The sequence below is a fragment of the Podarcis tiliguerta genome (genome assembly GCF_965153285.1).
Source record: "Podarcis tiliguerta genome assembly, chromosome: Z".
NCBI classification, from domain to species: domain Eukaryota; kingdom Metazoa; phylum Chordata; class Lepidosauria; order Squamata; family Lacertidae; genus Podarcis; species Podarcis tiliguerta.
In genome coordinates this window covers 47,942,518-47,968,883 of record NC_139553.1, presented here as the reverse complement: position 1 = coordinate 47,968,883, position 26,366 = coordinate 47,942,518, and the positions used below count along the sequence as shown (strand labels likewise).

The window sequence follows — 26,366 nt, the reverse complement described above, 5'->3', positions numbered from 1 at the left end:
TTACAGGTGCAAAGTGCCACAAATTGTGTTGTATGCATGGGAATACAGGTATGCATTTTGGAGGCTCTCTGGGAAAATTTTAATTTAAAAATGAAAATGAAAAGAGGTTGGGAGGGGAATGCCCTGTTTGCTTTTACACTGGGCTGTTTGCACACCTCTGTCTGAGATGAGCAGACGTGGGACAGCATGAAGGCTAATAAAAATAATAACAATTTTTTATTTATATCCCGCCCTCCCCAGCTGGAGATGGGCTCAGAGCGGCTGACAACAATAAAATAATACAGCATTCTAAAATCAATTCATTATAAAATCAGTTGAAATCAAATTCATGGCAACCGTTGGGCTAGAATTAGGAGCAGCGGCTACAGGAGGAACTGCTTGGGAATAAGTGTCCCACTGCAAAGGGGGAGATTCCAGATTAGCTTTAGATTAATCTATCCGGGATGCCTGTTACAGCTTCTAAAATAAGGTAATAGAACTATTCTCAGATGTGGCAAGCTGCTTCTCATTCTCTCTCTCTTTCACACCACCTCTGCAATCTGGCAGGAGCTAGACGTTAATTCGGCAAACAATTGTTTCCCCAAAACAATTTGCTTCTGTGATGTGGAGGCAAGGACGTAGGAAACCCTTCCCAGGAGATAAACCACCAGGCTCAGTCCCTCCTACACCCACAGATGCAGCTGTTTCCCCAAATGGGGCTACTTCCAATTGCAGCCAGCGTGGTGCAGAAGTGAGAATGCTGGACTTAAGATGACAGAGACACAGGTTCCGTTCCCCACTTAGGTGGGTGACCTTGGGGGCCAGTCAATCACTGCCTGCCTAACCTGCCTCTCACAGGGCTGACGTGAGGATACAGTGGGGGAGAAGGAGAGCCATGTACACCACCTTTAGCAACTTGGAGGCAAAGCGGGGATGCAAATATAATAAAAATAAAGATGTCCAGGTTTAGAGCCTGGCTAGGGAGAGAACTGGTGTTTTCCAGGAAAGAACTGGTAGGTTGATTAGCTAAGCATCCACTCCTGGGCCCTGTATAAAGGATGGTTCCTTTGCTTATTTACTTCTGGGAGTGTATACAGGCGTCTGGTTGGTAACTTGGAAAGCAGGATGCTGAATTGGCCTGAACTGGCTGCAAAGCCCTTCTTAAAATTATGTTCTTTGTTGCTGGACAATGGCTTTGAGCAGTTGGAAACACCACACAAATACTAAAAGTTGCCATTGTTGTTCTGTAACAATTGGAACTTTTAGCAAACAAGCTTCCCTTGGTATGTGATTAGGAAAGCTTTTGAGTTACACAGAGCACTTCATCGGCTACCAGACAAAGGGCTGACCCTTTTCTCCTCACCTCATCTTTTTCAAAGTCTTCATCAATTTCAAACACGTGGTTTGGAATCTTGTCGGGGCTGAAGGATTTGCTAAGAGAAAACACACACAAACACACATTTATTTTATTTTTAAAAGAAGCATTCATTAATGTTTTGCCCAACATGGCTGAATAACAAATGAATCCATAGATGGAGCTTCCAGAAAGGCATATGGGCAGAGAGGACCTGCTCTCTCGGGGGATGGAGCAACTTCCAAGGAAGGTGAGATAAGCAAAACTTTTTGTTTAGGCAGCTCTACCCAGACAAGTAATTTTAGTGTGGGTAATTGTTTTTAAACTGCTGCTTTTAGTTGGATTTTGATAAATTGTATGCCAACTTGTTTTTCATGTCTGATCAGTATTTTTAAAGGAGTATTTTATATTGTGCAGCATCTGCACTTTGGAACTCCTTGCCACTTGATGTGAGGCAGGCACCTTCACTGCACTCTTCACAGCACCTGCTGGAAACATTTTTGCGTATGCAAGCTGAATCCGGATGCGTACCAAGCTTACATGTGTTTGAATCAGATGTTTAGCTGAACAGTGATGTTAATTATTTCTTGTATCTGTTTTTTTTAAACTGATAATTTCATTCTTTTATTTCTGTATTCAAGGGATTCTTTTTACAATCAAATCTTATGGAATAAATAGTAAATACTGTTTTAGGTTTTAGGCTTCAAGGATTTTGCTGATTAAGAGGTATATAAAACTTGCCAAAAAATATATATATATATCATTAGTGTTAGCCGAAAGGCAGCAGAGACACCTCTGAAATGAAATCAATGAAACAGAAACACTACCGTGACCTGGGTTGCCTGTGTGAAGGGGAGGCGGCTAGAAGGATGTTTAAGGAACTTCTGAACATCTGGGTTTCGACATCCTACTGAAAGGAAAGGCTGTGAAGAGGCTGATTTCCCCTGGGGAAATGCTTACCATGGCAGCATTCGGAAATCCCCCGAGTAGTCCTCATATTTGTAGTTCACTGTGTGCCAGTCTGAGCTGTAGGTTTTAATGCACTGTGAAGGAAATTGAATGCAAGGCGGTTAAAGTTCATAGCTGCCTTTGCTGCTAAAGACTGCAACAAAAACCAGGATTATAAACTTCGGTACTCCAGGGTTGCTAATTCATATATGAGGAACTACAAAATTAGATACAGGAAAGATTCACGTGGGTGCTTTGCTTCCTGCAGAACTCAACTGCCTCAAACTCATGTTTTGCACAATTTAATCTTCACCCATTCTTTCAGTTTAGCTCAGTGGAACAGCATGCATCCTTCCCAGGAAGGCCTGGGATACACTTGGCTGAAACTCTGGATAGCAGCTTCCAGGGTAGACAATACTGGGGAAGAGGAACTAAAGTCCTGGCCTGGTGTAAAACAGCTTCTATGTTCCTGTATACAGAGCTACTACATAGACTCACACTTGGTGGCAGAGCTTCTGCCTTGCATGCTCCTTGGTAGGGCCAGGGGTGACTCCTTGTCTGAAACTCTGGAGAGTCAGGGTAGATCAGGAATGGGGAATCAGTGGCCCTCAAGATAGTGTTGAGCTACAACTCCCACCACCTCTGACCAAAAGCCATGCAGATGCTGGAAGTTAAGGGTTCCGCACCACTTCTACAGATAGTACTGAGCTAAATATTATCAATTGCTTTGCACTTAAAATTGTTCTGCACTTCTGAGATACATCGGCCAGAGGTCTGACTCTTATCTTGTTTCCCTGTCTTAATTTGCAAAATTATTTTAAAGAAATAATTTTAAAGAAATAATTATTAAAGAAAATTATTTTAAAGAAATAATTTAAAGAAAGCCCTTCACAGGCAACCTCATGAGTGTCTTTTCAGTTCTATGCTTGTCTGTCCTCAGCAGTTATTGTCATGCTTTCATAATTAAAAAGAGGAAGCAAGTCACACGTTTGGTTTTCAAAAAATAAATAAACAAACATCAATTTCCTCAGTTACTTTTTTGTAATGCAGAGTTCAACAAAGAAGAAATACCCTTCATTTTTGAGCAACACAACACAGGAAGCTTAAGTTCCAAATGCACCAACTCTTTCAAAAAGGGCCCAAATCTTCCCAAGCCTGCTGGATTTGCACCTAAATCTGAAGCAGCAGTTTACGGTTCTCCTAATGAAACTACAGTTCACCTGGGAGTTGTGGAAAATGTGGTACATAGATAAATTGACTATAGCAAAGTGTGTGTGTGTGTGTGTGTGCGTGTGTGTGTGTGTGTGCGTGTGCAGCTGCCCAGCTGCCCCATCCTGCCTCCAAAAACTGGGACTGTGCCCTAGAACTCTCTGGCGTCACTGCAGGCTTTCTATGTGCTTTTGGAGCATGCAGAAAGGACTATTCACCCAGGTCTCTCTCTTTTCCTTTACCTAAAGGGGGAAAGGAGCAAGACCTATTATGGACGCGCACCCCGTCAGTATCACAGCCTTCAGGACCCTTACCTCCTGGACAAAGAGACTCTGAGCCTTCTTCAGAGCATCTTCTGGCACTGTAGACTGAACAGTCCTCCTCTGGCGCCCGACAACAGAGACCTGGAAGGGGAGTAAAAGCAGTCAGAGGCTGCAGAATGACTAGAGTTGTAAGGGGGCTTTGCAGATGGATGGAAGAGGGAGGAGCACTGCTCTTGTGTCCTGGTCCTGCCTCCAGGCTTCCCACTGAGACCCCTGGTTGGCCCCTGTGAGAACAGGATGCTGGACCAGGCAGACCAATGGCCTGATTCCTAGCGCTTGTAGGTTCTTATGAGCTACATTGCAGAAGTGTCTACAGCAGGCATGGGAACTTTTGTTCATCCCAGATGCTGCTCATCCACAACTCCAGCAAGTTTGGCCACAACATGGGCATCTGAAGGACCACCCTGCCCTGAAGGGAGGGAAGGCAAAGAAGAAACAGTTTTCACCCCCTATACAAACAAGTTGTTTTTCTTATTCTTTTGTAACATTTTTAAAAAAATTGTGCTTATTGCTGCAATAATCTTATGCAAATCCACACTGCAAGATCTGCCTGCAAAGTGGTATATAAGTGCAATCAATCAATCAATATACAGTGTTGCCTCGCAAGACGAAAATAATCCGTTCCGCGAGTCTCTTCGTCTAGCAGTTTTTTCGTCTTGCAAAGCAACCCTATTAGCGGATTAGCGCTATTAGCGGTTTAGCGGCTATTAGCGGCTATTAAAGGCTTAAGGGATTAGCGGATTAGCTGCTAAAAGGCTATTAGCAGCTTAGTGCCTTAGAAAAAGGGGGTGGGGAGCGGGAAAAAATCGCAAGAATCGCAAGACATTTTCGTCTTGCGAAGCAAGCCCATAGAGAAATTCGTCCTGCGAAGCGCATCGAAAAACGGAAAACCCTTTCGTCTAGCGGGTTTTCCATCTTGCGAGGCATTCGTCTTGCGGGGCACCACTGTATATACATCTAGAGGGTCAAAGTTCCAAAGTAACAATTCTGCATGGCAAAAGGGCAGCATATCCGGTGTGAATACAAAAGGAGTTTGCAGGAGCCCAAGAGCCCTCTCCTGTCCTGCAATTCTCAGCAACTGGTATTCAGAAGCATTGCTGCTGCCTCAACTAGCAGTCACTGATAGCTTTCTCCTCCAGCTGTTTGGAGCGGTGGAGTGCTGATAGCACTAAGGCTGCAGGTTCAATCCCCGTATGGGACAGCTTCATATTCCTGCACTGCAGGGGGTTGGACTAGATGATCCCTTCCAGCTCTACAATTCTAGGATTCTATTAAGTCTATGAATTTGTCCAACCCTCTTTCAACAATAAAGATGCAGGCAGGTGCATTCATCAGTTTCCAAGGCTGTGTTCCTATTGTGTGCTGCTCAGAAGTGGCAGTATGAAAAGGTATTTATAATTATTCGAACAAGCAAAAACGAAATGAGGTGACCAGCTTGCAGCTGAGACCCAAATGCCAAGGAGGAGCAGCAGCAGCAGCAGCAACTCACAGAGGCGTCTTCCATGGGGAACATAAGCAAGTCCCGGAGAGGGTCGCTGTAGATCTGCGCTTTCTTTTGGGAGACGACATTCTCGTAGTCCAAGGGCTCAATCACCTTCGTCTTTTCCTGGCAGGAGACAAGACAACACACAGTCAGGTTCTGCATAACGCCCCATTAACCGTGATTGCCTCACTCCATAGGCATCCACGACAGCACTTTGACTCACAGAACCAGCACTGCTACAAGTGCCATCTAGTACTCGTTCTGCATTTATAAGTATTCAATCTTTTGGTGTGGCAGGGTGAGTTAGGGTACTAGCAGCAGCAGCAGCAGCAGCAGCAAACTGAGTGATGAGACCATGGCATATCTTCCAACAAACCAAGGTTTACAACTTCCCAGGCCCTGCATTGTTAAACTATGACTGAAAACATTATAACTTCTCTGCACCTTCTAGAGGGAGAACTAAGGTGTTTTTGGGATGGAATTATGCAAGCCAGGCTATGCCATATCCTGGAACAACCCCCTTACTGTACACCTCGGTAACTGGTATGTTTTGCACGCTGGCTTCTTCTCTCCACTCCCAAATGCTTTTGTATTTTGATATTCCAAAAGTTGTTGTAAAACCACTTTGGGCACAGCTCACTGTGGGAAGCGCCATACAAAAGAACTAAAGTGAGGAAGCAAAAGTGTGAGCAGCGTCAATCAGTATATCCATCCAGTTATACAACTGCCCCAAAATATATTTGTGCATCAGATCATTTGAAGAAATCTGCACATTTCTGGGCTGGGAAGTGGCAAGCTCTCCCTGGGGGCTGTGTGTGTGTGTGTGTGTGTGTGTGTGTGTGTAAGAATAAAGCTTAAGCTGTGGGAAAGATGTTCATGAGCAGCCTTATGGGGGTTTGGCCAAAAAAGGGTCCTATGACTTGGTCTCCAGCCAGTGCCCTGTGATGGGCAGAGCTCTTCTGCTGAATGAACAGCAGCTCACCTGCAACTTTGCAACAAAAATGCTTAACAAAACAAGTACACGCACAGAAACTGGCGAGTTCCCCCCGTTTTCAGTTAAGTGTGCAAAAATGAAACACTCTCTACCATATACACCCTGCCTCCGTTTTTATTTATTTAATTAATTCACACCCTGCTCCTTCCTCCCAGAGGAGCCCAGGGCAGCAAACACTTGAATCCTAGAGCTGGAAGGGACCACAATGATCATCTAGTCCAAATCCCCTGAAATGCAGGAATCCTTTGCCCAAAGTGGGGCTCAAACCCACCGTCCTGAGATTAGAGCAGGTCTCCTGCTCTACCAACTGAGCTATCCCTCGGAGAGAGATGAAACAACTGAAAACATCTAAAAGCAGTTCTAATACAGATTTGTTTATCGCAATCAAGGTCAGCCTTGCAAAGGGGGAAAGGTTGTCAACAGATGCCACAAGATTGAAGGCCCAGTTCCTACATTTGAGGAAGAGAGCTCTTGATAAGATGGCATCTGGGGGATGCTCTCATCTGCAGAGCACAGTGATCACTTGGGCATCATCTTGACTCTTAATACTGGAAGCCACTTGGGGCAGAGACCTCACCTATGCTTTGTGAAACACCAGCGTACACTGATGACACGACATAAATAGCCACTACGTGCACATACATTAAAAGCAGTGCAAATCGCTCCTGCACTCTGCAAATGTGCTTGGATTCTTTTGCTATAAAATAAAGTTATTAATAACTCTTGTGTGTCCTTTGAGTGGTTCTGACTCTGATATCAGAGGGAGCTTTGATTCAACTGCAGCAGAAGCCAAGGCGATGCATTTAAACCGTAGCTGCTCTCTCCCTTCCTTGGGCATTCTTAGAATTCTTAGGGGTGGTTAATCTGCAAAAAGGAACAGATTTATGAGTCCAGTTAAAAGCTCTGCCACGATTGCGTTTTCAACACCCTCCTGAGCTGAGGCAGCGACTCTGACCCGGTTTTTTTGATCCTTCTGCAAAAGGAGAACTACAGAAGGACTGGCTGGGTTCACCTCCTGGCCCTTTCAGCTCCTGATTCTCCTTTAGCCAGATGCATTTATATCTGGGTTAGGGCAGAGAAATGTTAAGCAAGGTTTCTAAAGAGTAAAATGAAATAGCCAAGAAGGATAGTACATTATCGCTAAAATGCTGGAGATTTACTCCTGGCAGAGTCTAAACACAGCAAGAGCCTGTTGGATCAGGCCAATGGCCTGTCTAGTCCGGCATCCTGTTCTCACAATGGTCAACCAGATGCTTGCTGGATGCCTGCAAGTAGGTTTGGGGCACAATAGCCACTTCCCCTCCTGTGTTTTCCAGCAACTGCTATTCAGCAGCATTGCTGCCGTTGACTGTGGAGGCTGAGCAGAGTCACCCTGGCTGGCAGCCATCAATAGCCCCTCACCTCCTCCGTGAATTTGCCCAATCCTCTTTTAAAGCCACCCAAGGGTGTGGCCATGCCTGCCTCCTGTGGAAGTGAGTTCCACAGGTTAACTATGCACTGCATGAGGAAGGATTTTCTTCTCTCTTGAATCTGCCAACATTCAGCTTCATTGAATGCCCCTGAGTGGTTCCTGCAACAGTTCTAGGGTTAAAACAGAGAGAAACTTCCCTCTATCCACTTTCTCCATGCCAGGCATAATCTGATAAACATGTCACCTCTTACCTGCCTTTCTCTTGAACTAAAAATGCATTTATTTAAAGATGTACATCCACTTTCTAATGCAGTAAAAGTCAATGTGGTGCTTTCCAGATATTTCAGACACCAACTTCTAGCAGCCCCACTACCCAATGCAGCCAACAGCCAGAGATGATGGGAGTTGCAGTCCAAAGGTATTATAATTTTAATGATTTTTCAAGAAAACATTAACACATCATATTTCAACAAAACTTAGGTTTTCTCCTCCTCTCCACTCCTTCTTCCCACTCCCACACAAACTTAACAGAACTTGTCACAATAGGTGCATATATATATTGTTAAATGACACATTTCAATTATACGAAAACATCCTTCCAAACATCCCCATTTGGGTGGCCTGTACTTATGCTCCTTATTTGAGGCATATGAACTGAAGTAGAACCAGCCATGGTAAAAAATAATTGGATTTATTATGTTATCTTCTTTCTCGGATTTTGCTGGTCCATTTCTCCACCAGGATTAAGTCCTGAACATATGCAAACCAAACTTCAAATAGGTCAGCAGTCCAAAGGCATTTGAAGCCCCCCCCCCCCGTTGACCTAGCCTTGTTCTAAGCCATTCCTAAGGCAGCTTAGAAAAGGGCAAATTCCTGCAGCTTCTGCTCATTCGCAGCTGCAGGTGCTCCCCGTGCCATCTGGGGGACTGACAGCACATCTTTTGCAGCCGTGTCATCCGGGCACAGCCAATCAAGCTCATTATGGCACCTAAAAAGAAGCTCAAAAAAACCTAACACAAAGGGAGGGAGGGAGGGAGAGAGAGAGAAGACTACACCGGGGTCAGCAATTTTTTTCAGCAGGGAGCCAGTCCACTGTCCCTCAGACCTTGTGGGGGGCCAGACTATATATTTGGGGGGGGGGGGAATGAACGAATTCCTATGCCCCACAAGTAACCCAGAGATGCATTTTAAATAAAAGGACAGATTCTACTCATGTAAAAACACGCTGATTTTCAGACTGTTCGTGGGCCGGATTGAGAAGGCGATTGGGCTGGCTTTGGCCCCCAGGCCTTAGTTTGCCTACCCATGGACTACACCAGGGGTGTCTATTTTCCAAAGAGGGCCAGGTTTGATGAAGTGAACCAAAGGTCCGACCAAAGTTACTGACCTTTGTTTAGGATTGAAGCTGTTGAGCTTTTTTTTAAGGATTTTTACCCCAAGAAATAAACTGCCACAGGGGCCGGATTAAACTGACCAGCAGGCCGAATTCGGCCCCCAAAACAGACTTTGGATATTCCTAGACTACACCATATGGGTGAAGCAGGAGGTGCAAGCCTCCACATTAACATAGGAAAGAAGAAGTGATGGACCCTGCAATGTTCGGTTTGTGGACGGATTTCAAAACCATGTGCCAAGTATTTCCATACCAGAGCCACTCTAATTCAAGCCTTGGAGAGTGTGCTTAAAAGAACCCAAAAAACTCCACCCAATCTTTTAGCTCTTCACAAAAGCTTTCTAGCGAATTGGATTCCTTATTAGGATGCTAATGGAAGATCAAATAGCAGGCTTCGAACATAACTGTGGCTTTCATGGATTGCAAAAAAATCAAGGGGAAGAACATCACCACCCTGAACACATGGGTGAAACAGAGTTTGTCCCCCCCCCCCTTAAATAAAGGTGATTTTATCTCTCTGTTACTAGAAGGCTCAGGCATGGAAACTGATCTCCTTAATCAGTTTACGCTCCTTACACTCCAAAGAATTAGAGAGCTGGAGCTCTTCTTGGAAGCAACAGAGCACACTGTCTCCACCAAGGAGGAGACAGGGGACTCCCCTGAGAAGGAGGCTAGTTCACCAACACAGGAGCCAGATATATGGAGAAACATGACTCAATGAAGTAGGAGGCCCAGGGTTCGCTCTGATTGTTTAGAAATACACAATCACTTTGAGGTCATCTCCCCTAGCATGGAAGACGAAGAGCAGACTCCATTTGAGGATCTCTCCCTCATTACAGTCGATCAGGTATATGAAGACGAGCAGCAAAGTCAGTCCTCAGGGAATGTGCAGGCGACCTTGGAACGGACAGCTCATGGAAGAACCCCGACCAAACCTAAGAGGAGGTGTGTAGTGGTGATAGGGGATTCCCTACTGAGGGGAACAGAAGCAGTGATCTGTGGGCCTGACAAGATGTCTCGGGAAGTGTGCTGTCTCCCCGGGGCTAAGATCCAAGATGTAACTGAACAACTGCAAGGAATCATAAAACCCACTGACAAATACCCCTTCCTCTTGGTTCATGTGGGAACCAATGACACTGCAAGCAATAGCCTCCAGAAGATCAAAAGAGACTACGAGGCTCTGGGCAGGAAATTGAAGCAAATAAATGCACAAATTGTCATCTCATCTGTCCTCCCAGTTGAACGACGTGGCCCAGGGAGAGAGGGGGAAATAGTGGAAGTGAACAGCTGGCTTTGCAAATGGTGTAAACAGGAACGGTTTGGATTCTTAGATCACGGACTGCAGTTTCTTGAAGATGGACTTCTGGCAAGTGATGGGCTGCACCTCACAACGATTGGGAGGAATGTTTTTGCCAAAAATCTCAGAATCCTCATCAGGAGGGCTTTAAACTGACTAATGTGGGGGAGGGAGACAGTGCTCCTGAAGGTAGGAGTCTATCAATTGATGAAGATGATCATCCAAATGTCATAGACCAAATGGAGCAAACAGCACGCAGACCTAGTGGTGGGAGGAAAAAACCCTTAAATAAGAGACACGGGGGAATGATTAATGGACTTCAATGTCTGTACACTAATGCGCAAAGCATGGGAAATAAACAAGATGAGCTTGAGCTCTTGGTACAGCAAACTAAATATGACATAATAAGCATCACTGAAACCTGGTGGGATAAGTCCCACGATTGGAATGTAATAATGGAGGGATACAATCTATTTCAGAGAAACAGACCAGACAAGAAAGGAGGAGGAGTGGCGTTATATGTCAGGGATGTGTATACCTGTGAATAGATCCAAGATTTAGAACCTCAAAGCCAAAGTGAGAGCATTTGGGTCAAAATTAAGGGAGAGAAGAATAACAGTGACCTCATTGTGGGAGTTTACTATAGATCCCCAAGCCAAACGGAGGACATAGATGATGCCTTCCTGGAACAGATGGCCAAGCATGCAAAAGGAAGGGAGATAGTAGTAATGGGGGACTTCAATTACCCGGATATTTGTTGGATGTCAAACTCAGTCAAGAGCATAAGGTCAAACAGATTCCTCACTGGCCTTGCAGACAACTTCATTGTCCAGAAAGTGGGAGAAGCAACAAGAGGAACAGCCATTTTAGATCTGGTCCTAACCAATGTTGATGACCTGGTTAGTGGGGTAGAAGTGGAAGGATCATTAGGCGTGAGTGATCATGCTCTTCTGAAGTTTACTATGCAGCGGAAAGGAGCAGCCAAGCATACTAGGACTCAATTTCTTGACTTTAAGAAAGCCGACTTCATAAAACTTAGGGAAGTGCTAGGGGAGATCCCATGGATAGTAATACTAAAAGGAAAGGGAGTTCATGATGGCTGGGAGTTTGTTAAGAGGGAGATAGTAAAAGCACAACTTCAGGCAATACCAATGAGACGGAAACATAGAAGGTGCCTAAAGAAGCCAGGGTGGCTATCTAAAGAACTTTTAACTGAGTTAAGATTAAAAAAGGATGTGTACAAAAAATGGAAAAGGGGGGAAACCACCAAAGAGGAATTCAAACAAATAGCCAGCACATGTAGACACAAAGTCAGAAAAGCTAAAGCACAGAATGAACTCAGGCTTGCTAGAGAGGTTAAAAGCAACAAAAAAGGCTTTTATGGGTATGTTTGTAGCAAAAGGAAGAACAAAGAAACAGTGGGGTCACTCAGAGGAGAAGATGGTGAAATGCAAACAGGGGACACAGAAAGCGCTGAACTACTCAATGCCTTCTTTGCCTCAGTCTTCTCCGATAAAGAAAACAATGCCCGACCTGAAGAATTTGGAGCAAATGATTCAGCAGAGGAAACACAGCCCAGAATAACTAAGGAGATAGTACAAGACTTGGCTAGTTTAGATGTATTCAAGTCTCCAGCGCCAGATGAACTGCATCCAAGAGTATTAAAAGAACTGGCAGATGTGATCTCAGAACCACTGGCAGTCATCTTTGAGAATTCCTGCAGAACAGGTGAAGTCCCGGCAGACTGGAGGAGGGCAAATGTTGTCCCTATTTTCAAAAAGGGGGAAAGAGAGGACCCAAATCAGTCAGTCTGACATCAATAGCATGGAAGATTCTGGAGCAGATCATTAAGCAGTCTGTGAGCACCTAGAAAGGAATGCTGTGATCACCAATAGTCAGCATGGATTTCTGAAAAATAAGTCATGTAAGACTAACCTGATCTCGTTTTTTGACAGAATTACAAGCCTGGTAGATGAAGGGAACGCAGTGGATGTAGCCTACCATGATTTCAGCAAGGCATTTGACAAGGTGCCCCATGATATTCTTGTAAAGAACCCAAAGGGTGCTCATCAATGGTTCCTCTTCAACCTGGAGAAGAGTGACTAGTGGGGTGCCACAGGGTTCTGTCTTGGGCCCGGTCTTATTCAACATCTTTATCAACGACTTGGATGATGGACTCAAGGGCATCCTGATCAAATTTGCAGATGACACCAAACTGGGAGGGGTGGCTAACACCCCAGAGGACAGGATCACACTTCAAAACGACCTTGACAGATTAGAGAACTGGGCCAAAACAAACAAGATGAATTTTAACAGGGAGAAATGTAAAGTATTGCACTTGGGCAAAAAAAAAAAAAATGAGAGGTACAAATACAAGATGGGTGACACCTGGCTTGAGAGCAGTACATGTGAAAAGGATCTAGGAGTCTTGGTTGACCACAAACTTGACATGAGCCAACAGTGTGACGCGGCAGCTAAAAAAGCCAATGCAATTCTGGGCTGCATCAATAGGAGTATAGCATCTAGATCAAGGGAAGTAATAGTGCCACTGTATTCTGCTCTGGTCAGACCTCACCTGGAGTACTGTGTCCAGTTCTGGGCACCACAGTTCAAGAAGGACACTGACAAACTGGAACGTGTCCAGAGGAGGGCAACCAAAATGGTCAAAGGCCTGGAAACGATGCCTTATGAGGAACGGCTAAGGGAGCTGGGCATATTTAGCCTGGAGAAGAGGAGGTTAAGGGGTGATATGATAGCCATGTTCAAATATATAAAAGGATGTCACATAGAGGAGGGAGAAAGGTTGTTTTCTGCTGCTCCAGAGAAGCGGACATGGAGCAATGGATCCAAACTACAAGAAAGAAGATTCCACCTAAACATCAGGAAGAACTTCCTGACAGTAAGAGCTGTTCGACAGTGGAATTTGCTGCCAAGGAGTGTGGTGGAGTCTCCTTCTTTGGAGGTCTTTAAGCAGAGGCTTGACAACCATATGTCAGGAGTGCTCTGATGGTGTTTCCTGCTTGGCAGGGGGTTGGACTCGATGGCCCTTGTGGTCTCTTCCAACTCTATGATTCAGTCCACATATAGTTATGGGGATGAGGCAAATGAACGCAAACCAAATAGAACAACCATCAAACACGGCACATCTTAAGTGGAACTTCAGGTATACTGCTGCCCCACAAAAAGCTTTGCTACAGAGGCAGGCAATTAACAGCTTCCCTGTGGACCCTGCCTCCAAAAGACACACAGGTTGCAACCCTCATTGTAAAAGCTGGTCCTTCTCTGGCAAAAGGGTACAGAACCCTGCTCTCAGACAGAGCAGTCATCTCAATTGCAAGCTTTTAGTTCTAACTGAAAAGCAATTTATTCCTGGCTCTCAATGCACTAGGAGACAAAATACCAGCCCCCACTCACTCCCCACTCAATGGATTCACTGGAACAGCTGGAAGGCTTCCATCGCACAGGCAGCCTGGGAAACGCATCTGCCACCACATCTCCGGGCAACCCCTTTGTGAGCAAAGAATTTGGAGAAAGCTTCAAGTTGTGCACATGGGTGGGCAGCAATAAAGGGGTCAGGCCTGGCATGGCGAGGCTCCCAGACCTCCGTCACCAGAGAGAATAGGACACCTGTGGGAACTCGATTCTTGGAGAGTGAGTTTGCAGCACTGGGTAGAAGAGTGGAGAGGTCCAAGAACCAAATTTGTAGCTCTCAGGTAAGGCGCTGTTAGTGGTCACCTTCAGGAAAGAGGCAGGATGGAAGATCAAACGTTCCTGAACTTCTGGTGCTTCTCTCAGGTGCTTCTCCAAAGCCAGATATGCACTGCAGATGACTCCTTACACAGCAACGGGCAGAAGTTGTGACAGTGCCTCATTCTGCTGCAAAATCTCTTTCTCAGACTCTGAGCTCTCAGCCTGACTCCCATCTCTGGACGCCTTTTGCTGAACTGTCCTGAAGCCATTATGGGCCCGTGGACTACTTTGGGTGCTCCAATGGTGAAGGAGGGGCTAAGTGGCCAAGGACCAGCTGCTTAGAGCGTGGTGCTGATTAAGGCCAAGGTTGCAGGTTCAACCCCCATATGGGCCAGCTGCACATTCCTGCACTGCAGGGAGAGCTGGACAAGATCCTCAGGATTCCTTCCATCATTCTATGACCAGGCAGCTGAAAGGGCTGCAAGGGTGACAGGCCCTTACTGGTCTCTTAAAGAAGAGCTACTGAACATGGACTAGCCAGTAGCTCAGCGCTAGAGCAGCTGTTTTGCATGCAGAAGGTCCCTGGTTGAATCCCCACCCTCTCCAAGTAGGGCTAGGAATTTTCCTGCCTGAAACCCGAAAACTGTGGCTTATCCATGTATAGACAGGGATACAGTTTCTGTAATACAGTGGTACCTCAGGTTAAGTACTTAATTCATTCCGGAGGTCCGTTCTTAACCTGAAACTGTTCTTAACCTGAAGCACCACTTTAGCTAATGGGGCGTCCTGCTGCTGCCCCACCGCCAGAGTACGATTTCTGTTCTCATCCTGAAGCAAAGTTCTTAACCTGAGGTACAATTTCTGGGTTAGCGGAGTCTGTAACCTGAAGCGTATGTAACCCGAGGTACCACTGTATAATTAAGTAGAGACTGGCACCCCTGCAGGCTGTGCTCATCCACCAGTCTACCCCTTTGCCCTCCCCCAAACCTTATGCGCCCCCTCCCTTTACACCTCACACTACCCGTCACCTATCCCCCCCCCCCACAGCTTGCCCCACTTCTCCCCTACAGTTTGCTCCAAGCCTGCTTCTTTTAATTTCCCCATCCCCTCTGCGTCAAACAGCTCACTTAGGCCAGCAGGCCTTTCCTCACACTGCAGCGAGAGGCAGCCAGGCGAGCAGCGTGACAACACACTACATTTTTATGTATAAGTGAAGATATGATAATACACTTTTGCATATTATTTTAACTATGCCTTTTTAAGCATACTTTCTACCTAATAGATGCATTTTTTAACAGAACTTTGCTGCAAAATCCGAAGAATCCCAGGTGATAGGGTCTATTCCAGGATAGGCAACCTAAGGCCCGGGGGACGGATGCAGCCAAATTGCTTTCTCAATCTGGCCCACAGACAGTCCGGAAATCAGTGTGTTTTTACATGAGTAGAATGTGTGTTTTTATTTAAAATGCATCTCTGGGTTACTTGTGGGGCATAGGAATTTATTCATTTCCCCCCCAAAAGTATAGTCCGGCCCACCACATGGTCTGAGGGATGGTGGACTGGCCCATGTCTGAAAAAGGTTGCCTAGCCCTGGTCTATTCAGTTTGCATATTCTTTCAGGAAGTGCAAATTAAGGAGAGCCACATTAAAATGCAAACCGAACCAAATTTCTTCCCCTATGCCCACTTATGGCTGAAGACGAATCTTGCCAACATCCAAGGATGGCTAGCACTGTCCAGACCCATAGAAAGCAGGGAGAGATGACCCCTTTCTCTTTAGCCCCTTGATTTTGGCCTTCTGGTTAATGTTTTCTGCCTCAGGACTAGCTCCATCGTTTGGAGCAAACACAGCCAATGCCGAAAAAAACCTACCAGACTCTCACTAATGACTAGCAGAAGCATCCCAGCAGGCAGTTTTCCCAGAGCTCATAGCTTTCCATCTAGTGAATGTGGAAAAGAAAAAAAGCACAGAGCTAAGAGGTTGCTTTCTGTGACAAAAGAGAGAACTTTTCCAAGGGCCTCAGCCGACGCTTGCCAGTTCTGGATCTGTAGCACTCCTTCAAAACGCCTTGCAGGGATTTGCTGTGTCTAGGGGAGGGCTAGGCCCCAAGAAGCATTCTCTGCCCCATATCAGAAGCACAAAACCCAGGCCACAGTGGTGCCACCAGACCCAAGCAAGCTGCCCTGAGTTTATAAGATACAACGAAATCCCCAGAGGCAACCTCTCCAAGCACGTGTATGGAACCTGCACACCTCTAGGTGTCATTGGGACTACAATTCCCATTAGCCCCCTCCAGTATGGTCAGTGGTCAGGGATGATGGGAGCTGTAGTCCAACAACAGCTGAAAGGCCACAAGTTCCCCAGCCTGGACTCAGATGGTTTCCCCTCCTTTTGACAGTTCAGAAGAGCTAGAAAGTTGTTAAAAAATAAATTAAGGTTCAATCAACACTTGAAGCTGTTCGAAATCGTGAATGCACAACTGGATAGCTCAGTCGGTAGAGCATGAGACTCCTAAGCTCAGGGTTGTGGGTACGAGCCCCACACTGGGCAAAAGATTCCTGCATTGCAGGGGGTTGAACTAGAAGACCCTTGTGATCCCTTCAACTCTACAATTCTATGAAAGGAGAAGCTCAACAACCCTCCTCCCCCTGGCAAAAAAAATTGCTACCAAGAGATGGGCAAGCATTTACTCCTTTACGTGGAATTCATTGCTTACTCTGTTCTCCAGGCAGAAAAGAAGCCAAATCACCCCAGTTTTTTATTAAAAATCCACCACCACATGGCAAGGCTGTCCCTATGAGGAGCTGCCACCAGGTGACTCCCAGGCCACAGCCTGAAAAGGAAACTGAAAGGTCAAGCTGCTGTAAACAAACAGGAGCGGGGAGCCAAAGGGAAGCACTTCTCCAGGGAATCCCAGTGAAAGCATTTTCCCCAAGAGAAACAAACACACTGGCTGATTAGAAGAGCTTCATTGAAAATTAAGCTCTCATGAGGTTTTCCCCTCTAATGCTTGCTCTGCACCTGAACACTATCGCAACTGAAAGGGCCTCAAGGTTAAGACTCTGAAACAAGATTCTGATGTCTTAGCCTCCTGTGCTGTGCAAAGGGCACATCAAACTCAACTTTAAATGTGCTCTGTCCCTGGTTATCTCTATTTTTGCTGCCACCTTACCAGATGGCACCAAGAGATTTAACTGAAAGTGAAGAAGGAATTGGACTAAGGCAATTAAGTTATTAGCCGACAATGGGTTTCACTCCACACACAGCCCAGGGGCATCTAAGCCCTCCAAACATAGCCTGTTGCCACAGGGGAAACCAGTGATGTGCCAATGAAACTGACTGCTGCCATTAATTTCAGGCCAATGCAAGACTCTCAGGACAGAAGCAACCTGTGTCATTCTCAAAGCAACCAGCAAAGTCAGCTGCTCAAAGGAGAGCAATGGGGCAGCTGGCCAGCCTAGACAAAGCCCAGCACCCAAGCTCAAGGATGGGGAACTCTTTTCAGTTCAATGGTTGCATTTGCTTCTAGGCAGCTTTTTGTGGCCTGTGTGTCAGTGGTGGGTGAGGCCAGAAGCAACAGTGGGCAGGGCAGCAATTGCTATGCACACACTCAACCCTCCCCCCCCCCCATCCAACCAGAGTTTATGGGCACATTCCAGCCAGGTGAAGGTGCTCAGGGAGGATGCAAAGTAGAGTTGGTGAAGGTTGTGGCTCGGGGAGAGCTCCAAGGGCCAGAGAGAAAGGCTTGGAGGGCCACACTTGGCCCTGTGCCTCAATCACCACCTTGATCCAACGACTTCCCAGTGCAGCCAGAAGTCTTCCACCACCCGCCACCTGCAATGCTACCAGGTGTGTTTCCCATCGCAAGAACAATGGCTCTTTGGGTCTTCCAGAGCATGAAAGCTGTGTGTTTTGCCATCAAAACTAGCTTTCCCCATGTGTTCATTCTTGCACAGTGCACAATATCTGCTTTTGAATATCACAATAACTAGCAATGGCCACTCTGCATCCCCCTGTTTAGGTGCTGGATCTGAGGTCTTCTTGTTCACTCAGGCAGTTTGTAATTGAGCTGGTGCCTGTGGTGCCCATCTATTACTATTAATTAATTATTAATTACAATTATTAGCATTTATATCCCAACATTCCTACAAGGAGCGCAAGGCAGCATACATGCTCCCCCCCTCCTCACTTAACCCCAACAACAACCCTGTGAGGTAGGCAAGGCAGGGATGCGGCAAATGGCCCAAAGTGACCCCGTGAACTTGACAGCAGAGTGGGGATTTGAACCCTGAGCTTCCAGGTCATTTTTCAAACTTGAGTCCCCCGCTGTTGTTGGACTCCAATTCCCAGCATCCTGGATCACTGGTCTTGCCTACTAGGGATGGTGGGAGTTGTTGGCCAACCACAGCTAGGGACGAAAGGTTGAGAAAGACTGCTCTAACCACTACACCACACTGGGCGGGGTGTTGTGGTTGCCTTATTAATATTTTATTGGCTGGGCACTGCAGGGATTTTGTACTGCACATTGTTTTAAATTTTCTAGTTTTGTTTATTTTTATCTGTTGTATTCCATCCTATAAGCAGATTCCTGCATCACATAATCATGATGGCAATGGTGATGACAACACTCCAAGGCAGTTTCACAGCTACCTGATGCGAGGACAGAGGCACCTTTTAACAGCCTCTGCACAGCTCCTTCTCCTGCTACTAAAGCTCTGTTGCGAATACAGCATGAACTTCTTTGCCCTGCTCTCTGGAGTGCAACATTCTGGGCTGCAGCCAACAAGCGATGGATCAGGAGTGGCTCCGGGAAGTCTGTTTACAGAAAACCACGCCAGAACCAGCTGGATCTGAGCCCTTTTGGTATCTGGAAAGGCTCGTGCTAGTCAGTTGTTTTCAGAGGAGGATGGCGAATTAGCCTCAGCTGCCCCACATCAGGAAGAATGCAGCTTTTGCCTCTCTCTGGATTTGAATCCCCAGAGAAATCATTGCAGCTGTCTCCTGCATTGCACCCCAAGGCAGAGAAGCAACCAAGCCGAAGAGAAGGGGGGAATGTAGGGCAGCCCCCATTAGGAAAACGGCATAGGGGGGCACGCAGGGATTTGTGTGGCATTTCAGAGACGAGCGTGCAGGACTAGCCAATGTGTTGCCTCTCCAGGGACTCCAATTCCCATTGGCCCCTGCTGCTCAGGGCTGATGGGAGTTGTAGTCCAGCAACAGACTGGCTGCATGGCTACAGCGGTTTGCTTTTTCCTCCTCCAGGGATCAAGGCACTTTGAAAGAAGGTGTCAAGGCCTGCAGATATCCCTCTCCTGCTTCTGGTCACACAGGTTGTGCAGGCTTTGAGGTTGCTGTAATAGAAAAAAAAAGCCTGCCACACTTGTTGGATCAGAGATGACAAGGGAAACCCGTGTGGGCAACAGAGGCAACGGTACCTGCACTATAACACTTTCAACGCTGAGCAAAACCCAACTGATCCTCCTCTCCAGCCTCCAGAACAGTCTTTGCTCTCCTGGTGCCCTCCAGATATTTTGGATGGCGACTCTCATCTGCCCCAGCCTGTTGTGGCTAACATTCAGGGATGATGGGAGTTGTAGTCCAAAACTTTTATTTTACCTCATTTTTTTATCCCTGCATTGCATGGGGTTGGACTAGATGACCCTTGGGGACCCTTCCAACTCTACAAATCTAAGATTCTATGATTGCATGTATTCATAGCCCAACTTTTCCTCCAAGGAGCTCAAAGTGAAAAACGTGATTCTTCCCCACTCAGCACAATTTAATCCTCACAACAGCCCTGTGAGGCAGTGATCAGCCCTCTGGCAGTGAGCTTCATGGCTGAGTGCAGATTTGAACCCTGGTCTCCCAGTCCTAGTCTGACACTCTAACCATTACACCACCACTGCCCCTCTCGCTGGAGGGAACCATTTTAAGGGAGGCTGTTCCGGAGCCACAGTGAGCAGGAAGGAAGCCAGAGACGGGGAACCTTGCCGAGTCACTCTAACGAAGATGAACGATAATAAGGCTCATGAAAAGTAAGACGCGAAAGCTTGCTGAGCAGCGCTCCAACAGCCAAGCCAGGCATTCCTCCTCCATCCAACTGCCGCTATTCTGGATTTGTTCTTTCTGACCACAAGAACTGCAAAGCTCCTTGACTCTGCTACCGAAGGCTGCTTTGGCTGCTGACTCTGCACCCACCGTTGCCGCCTCTCTGTTTCCAGGCAGCACCACCAGGCTGAAAAGGAAGCCACACTCTTGTTTTGGTTGCTGCTGAGCGATACAGAGTGCATGACCCTCCCCAAGACGAAACGGGGAATCTGTTCCGGTTGTTCTCATCTGCTTTGCTGGAAACACAAGTTGCACAGCAGGGAGGAAAGAAGCAAGCCAGCCTGAAATCCCTAAATGACCTAGGATCATGCCTCCACCTGCCCACCCAGCTGACAAAACAGCTCACTTTCTGTGTTGCCTTCACCATGGGATGTTTGTGAGGTCTGACTCAATGGGACACAGGTGCTGGGGGTGATCCAGACCTTTAGGGAATTAGAGCAGAGGAGTCAGCCTGCTGGATCAGGCCTTCGAAGTCAAGCACCCTGTTTGCACCCTGGCCAACCAGATGCCCCAGTGGGAAGCCTGCAAACCAGGCCTGAGTGCAGCAGATCTCTTCTCATTTGTGATTCCCTGGTACCCAGAGGCATGCTGTCTGCAGCATAGGAGGCAAATGGCAGTTGGGTGATATTCTGGATTTCTTGCATTAAGCAACAGCAACACACATAATGAAATGATTTACTGAAAGAATCCTTCCTGAACTGTGCTGTTTGGGACTGGGGGTAGTGCATGGGGGAGGGTGGGAATCACTTTTTAAAAAGCCATTCTATGCAGAAATAAATATACAGAACTCTTTTGAATGTAGAGCTCTAGTACATTACACGGAGGTGTTCCTGGCTAAACTCCATCCCGTATGTGCCTGGGGGGTCAACGTATAAGGAGCCTTGGTTACATGGGGGTTGATTCAACAGTCCAGCCCCCTCCCTCCAAGTTGCAGCCTGGAGTGGTACATCCCCAGAAGACTCTGCTATGTGGTTTTGATGGACAGGCAGATAACTGTTTGGGTTTTGACGGCCTCAGCCAGCTTCCTAGTTCGCACACTGTATCAGCAGCAGCAAGTCCCCTTATTTCTAATGCCCTTTGCTGATTAGAGGTCACTTCCTTTGCAAACCAACTGGATTGTTTATGGATAATGAGCAGAGAGATCAGCCAAGAAAGTATAATGCTATAAACAATGGTTGCTCCCAAAATCTAGGCTGAGCATTGCAGCAGCTGATACCCCACCCCGATCGAGTCACCCTACACAACCCAAAGATTTCCAGTATTGGATGTGCAGGGTTACATTCTGACATGGGTCTCTGAGGTAAGTAGGCCTGGCTTCCATTATATTTGTGTACTTGCCACTTCCAGGTTTGAAGACTGCAGTGCTCTTTTCATGGGGAAACGCTTGAAGGGTGACAAGGGCTCTGACAAGGAGCTGCCTGATCAAGCTACACCAATACACCATCTGCTTCACTGGTTGCCGGTTTGATTCTGGGTTCAATTTAAGGTTTGACCTCCGTCCCACTACATGTGCCCATCTGCAGGTCTTGCTGCTGGCCTGTTCATTCGTAGCACCAAGGATTTGTAACCGACTCCTGAAAAATGTACTCTGCTGCACTACGCCCTGTGGGCTGTGAAGACCATTTTATTTTGGTCTGCCTACCAAGGAACTTGATTTATCATGGATCTGCTGGTGGTTTTTGGCACACACGTTATATTTTAGGCTGAAGTTTGCTCGAGCTTTGATTTTATGTAAGCAATCTTGTTATACGGCTGCAAAAAAGGCAGGAGATAAATAAATAAGCCAAGACACCAGATCAGGGTTTATGCTCTTTTGTAAACAATTTAATCACTTGATTTCAGCTGTTTTCAGTTACTGGATTTTTGTGTGTGGTTGGTTATGCGTTTAAACAACCCTAACCCCTGGGGTCACTACAAGACCATAGATCTAAAAATACTTCAGCCTGTCTTCTGGGAAATTTCTCCAAATGGGCCTAATTGTTACAACTGTTAATGACATTGCTCCTCTTGGGCAGAGATGGCTTGGCCACTGGACTCCATGCTCTGGTAACCTCCAGGCTGCAAGAGTGCTGGAATGCACTCTTTGTGGGGCTGTGCTTGAAGATGGCTCAGAAACTTGAGTCGGATTACATTTTCATTTGCTAAAGAAACTTCAGTTGGGCTCACAATGCAGTGGCTGGGTTCCAGTTAGATATCAAGCGACCCCCATTTTGAAACAGCTGCACTGTTTTGCCATTTTGTTTCCAGGTCCAATTCAAGGTGCTCATGTAAGTGTGGCATGGCGGTAAGAGTGTCAGACCAGGACCTGGGAGATCAGGGTTCAAATCCCCACATAGTCATGAAGCTCACTGGGTGACTTTGCAGTCAGGCACAGCCTCTTCACCTGCCTCACAGTCACCATAGGGATCAACTGGGGAGAGGGTGAACCATGGACTCCTTGAATAAAAAAGTGGGTTATGTATTTAATAAATAAGCTCTTCTGCTTATCTGCTTAAGAAAGCCGGAGGGGCCAGCCAGATGGAGATGTCAGTCATCAACCTGGCATCCAGAGGTCTCCATGGGATTACAGTTGGACCCGCGCCAGTTGCAAAACACACCTGGCTAATTTTGAACATGGTGGCAGCTCCTGAGTTTCTCCCCTCAGAGATGTGCCTGGCACCTTCATTAGACAGCTCCTGGTGAATTATGAAGACGCATCTCTTTACCGTTTATTTTTAGGACTCACTTAATTTTTGTGATTGCAAGTGTCCCCCCACCCCCCACTTTAAACACTGTGTTCCACCCTGGGACTCTGGGATAAAGGTGGGAAATAAATTATAACAACATTGATATAGTAAAATAGGCTGCTTGAGCTCCTTTTTTGTGGAGAAAGGTTTCTGTAGCTGAAGCCACACCTAAAGCACCAGCCCTCCCCGCCTCCTGGCAGGCCCCTAGGAAACCATTTGCCGCCTCTTCAGCTCCTCATATTTCTGCTTTCTGAGAATATTTCTTCCCATAGAGCACAAATCCATATGGCGAGGGAACAGCTTGGAAAACAAATCTCAGTGATACTTTGCACACACTTCAGAAGGCAGACCTCGGAGCATCCAGCTCTACCAAAGACTCACAAGCTGCCCCTGGCTGCTTCTGAAAACGTCCTGCGTCTGCCAGCGGAACAAAACTCAGTTCCATAGCAGAGAGAGAAAAAGGGTGTTCAGCTTCCACAAAGGCAAAAACCAATCTAGCCCTGTGAGGTAGACTCAGCATTAACTAAAAACCTCATAACTCTGAGGCCCTGTGCCACCAAGGCATGTCACAATACACCTTTTATTTACAATGCCATTAAAAAAAAAATCTCTCCCAGCTAAAGCTTGAGGCTGTAATATGTAAGACCCAAACATTTCTTTGCCACTTTGTTCCTGGCCAAAACTAGCCAGGAACATACTGTCACGGAAATATGTGCAGTATGTGCAGGTCTGGACTTTGCAAAGAGAGCCAATAATTTTCAATAATATAATAATAATAATTTATTATTTCTACCCCGCCCATCTGGCTGGGTTTCCCCAGACACTCCGGGCAGCTTTCAACAGAACATTAAAACAAAATAGAACTTCAAACATTAAAAACTTCCCTAAGCAGGTATATAAAGCTTCTAGCCCTCGTGTTTTTTTCTTTTTAAAAAGCGCTCTTTTAAAAGCTGCAGCTTGCTCTTTTCAAAAAGTACTCTTCTAGCCCTCCTGCTTGAAAAGGGGCAGGAAGCGTCAGATAGTTAGAAGAACCGGCAGTTGAATGACGTGACTTGGACTGGTGCATCATGGGAGGAGAGGGTGGCAATTTTGACCATAGTGCATCCACATGGTGAGCACAGGAGACACGGACTGCATAGGCTACACTGATCTTGCCAGCTGTGGCCACTAGACACTGGGGCAGCTCAATCATAACTCTAAGAGGATCTGTTTGGGTGCTTTCCTCAAATCAAAGCAAATCTCCAGACAACCCTGGCTGGCTCCTACTGCACTTCCTAGGCACAGCTCAAACCATCTCTGTTGCTCCTGGATGTTGGCATAAGCCCTCAGGATGGTTGGCAGGTGTGCTGTTTTAGGAAGCCAACATGGCAAGGGTCTGTTTGCACTATAGGAACACAACCTAAGGAAAGCCTCACTACAGGATCAGGCCCAGGGGGCCCCATCTAGCCCAGCATCCTGTTCTCACCGTGGACAACCAGCTGGCCCAATGACAAGAAGCCCAATGCAGGACCTGAGTGCAAAACCGCTCTTCCCACCCGCGCACGCAAGACATCTCCGAAAGAATCCCGGGAACTGTAGCTTGCCCACAGAGCTACAATTCCCAACACCCTTAACACACCAGGATTCTGTTTTTGGTTGGAGCAGAGAAATGTGCTCTAAATGTACAGTGTGTGTGAACGCAGCCCAGACACTCTGCCTGGACAGCGGAGGGGGAATAACACAGAGATAGGGGCTAGTCCTAGGAGCTGCTGAAGGCCTCATCACCCTCAAACCACCACTTCAAACCATCCAAACTCTAGCTTGGCTTCCTTCTCTCTGGCCGACACAGCCTGCAAAGGGAACAAGCTGGCATCTCCCTATGGGGCGCAGCTGGGCTCTGGGTTCCTATGCCGCAAGTATTTGGTCCTTAGGGCTGGACGGGCAACTAACACGCTAAGCCTCCTTCTCTTCCCCGCCCCAGGAAACCTCCTCCCGCTCCTCTTCTGGGTGCTGGGTGGAGCCTTCCTTCCCCTTCTGAGGCGGAGGAGCGGCTTAGAGCTGTTCCGAGAGAGGGGGCCTCTCTCCCAGCCCACCGCGGGAGCCCACCACAGACGCAGCTGGTCCCTCCGTCCTGCCCAGCTGCGCGCAGCCACGCCCCCTCGCTGACACCAGCTCTCCATCCTCGCTTCACCCCAAAGCACCCAGACCCCTTCCCGCCGCGCGCTTCACACCCCGTTCCTCCTTTCCCCACCAGCTACCTCCCGAGGCCCAGCAGCAGCAGAAGAAGAAGGCCGCCTCTGAGCATGCACAGAGAGCGAGCCGGCGGCTCGCAGGAAAGAGGTGTGAGCGCACGCCGCAGGCTGGAAGCTACCCGGCACCGCCGCCGCCACGCGCCCCCGCGTTGCCCGGCGCGCCCCGGAATTAAAGCCCGGCTCCTTACCAGCCCCGGCGAGGCGCGCACCGCCTCCGAGACGCTCTGCCGCAGCTCTGCTGCCGTGCCCGGCTTGCTCAGCCGCTTCGTGAATTTGCGCACCTCGGCCATCGCTCCCGACAGCCGGAGCAGCAGAAACAGTTGCAAGGATAGCCCTGAGTCCGAACCCGCCAGAGGGTCCGGCTCGCCTCCCTCCCGCCCAGGCGAAGGAGGAGCGAGGGGCTGGACCAGAGCAGCCCTCCCCGGCTGGAGACAAAGGAAGGAAGGCGGGGGGCGAGGAGGAGAGCGTGGCAGACGCGAGCCGGGGCCGGCAGGGAGCAGCACAGAGGGTCTGGCGAAGCCCAGTTCCGGGTCTTCCTCGCATCTTCCACAGGACCGGCTTTTCCTCCTCTTAGACCGGGTCAGCACAGTATCGCAGACCCTGGCTGGCAGTCGTTCTCCGGGGCTTTCAGGCATTCCCAGCATGTCGCTGGGGAACTGAACATCTTCCGCTGAGCTGGGATCCTTTAAGAACACACGGGAGCTGTCTCAGACTTGAGTCAGAACGGGAATGCATCTTGTTCAGTATTATTTATGCCAGGGTTTCCCAAACTTGGATCTCCCGCTGTTTTTCGACTACAACCCCCATCATCCCTTGCCACTGATCCTGGTAGCTAAGCATGATGGAAGTTGTAGTCCAAAACAAGTTGGAGACTCAAGTCTGGGAAACCCTACTCTACAATGACCAGCCACCAAGATTCTCTAGGATTTCAGGCAGGGAGTCTTTAGCGGCCCTGCTGTGGGCGGAAGATGGGGCTTCTTCAGCAAAAGGGATGGACGCGGATGCTGCTGTGGTCTAAACCACAGAGCCTAGGGCTTGCCAATCAGAAGGTCGGCGGTTCGAATCCCCGCGACGGGGTGAGCTCCCATTGCTCGGTCAATGCTCCTGCCCACCTAGCAGTTCAAAAGCATGTCAAAGTGCAAGTAGATAAATAGGTACCACTCTGGCGGGAAGGTAAACGGTGTTTCCGTGCGCTGCTCTGGTTCACCAGAAGCGGCTTA

At 47.5% G+C, this 26,366-nt stretch overlaps 1 protein-coding gene across 4 annotated transcripts in view; it reads right to left on the bottom strand.

Moving 5' to 3' along the window:
* The window catches only part of DOCK11 (dedicator of cytokinesis 11), a 164,630-nt gene extending 139,076 nt beyond the window's left edge, over positions 1 to 25,554 (bottom strand). For 3 of the 4 annotated variants that reach the window (XM_083422552.1, XM_083422553.1, XM_083422554.1), the window contains exons 1-5: positions 25,335 to 25,554; positions 5,303 to 5,419; positions 3,805 to 3,894; positions 2,294 to 2,376; positions 1,343 to 1,412 (exon numbers count right to left, since the gene is read on the bottom strand). In XM_083422552.1, coding sequence (XP_083278678.1) covers positions 1,343 to 1,412; positions 2,294 to 2,376; positions 3,805 to 3,894; positions 5,303 to 5,419; positions 25,335 to 25,436 — 462 coding nt within the window. In that variant the 5' untranslated portion in view covers positions 25,437 to 25,554. Of the gene's footprint in view, positions 1 to 1,342; positions 1,413 to 2,293; positions 2,377 to 3,804; positions 3,895 to 5,302; positions 5,420 to 15,952; positions 15,998 to 25,334 lie in introns of those variants that run through there. The other variant, XM_083422555.1, reaches the window with a different exon arrangement.
* Positions 25,555 to 26,366: the final 812 nt, after the last annotated feature.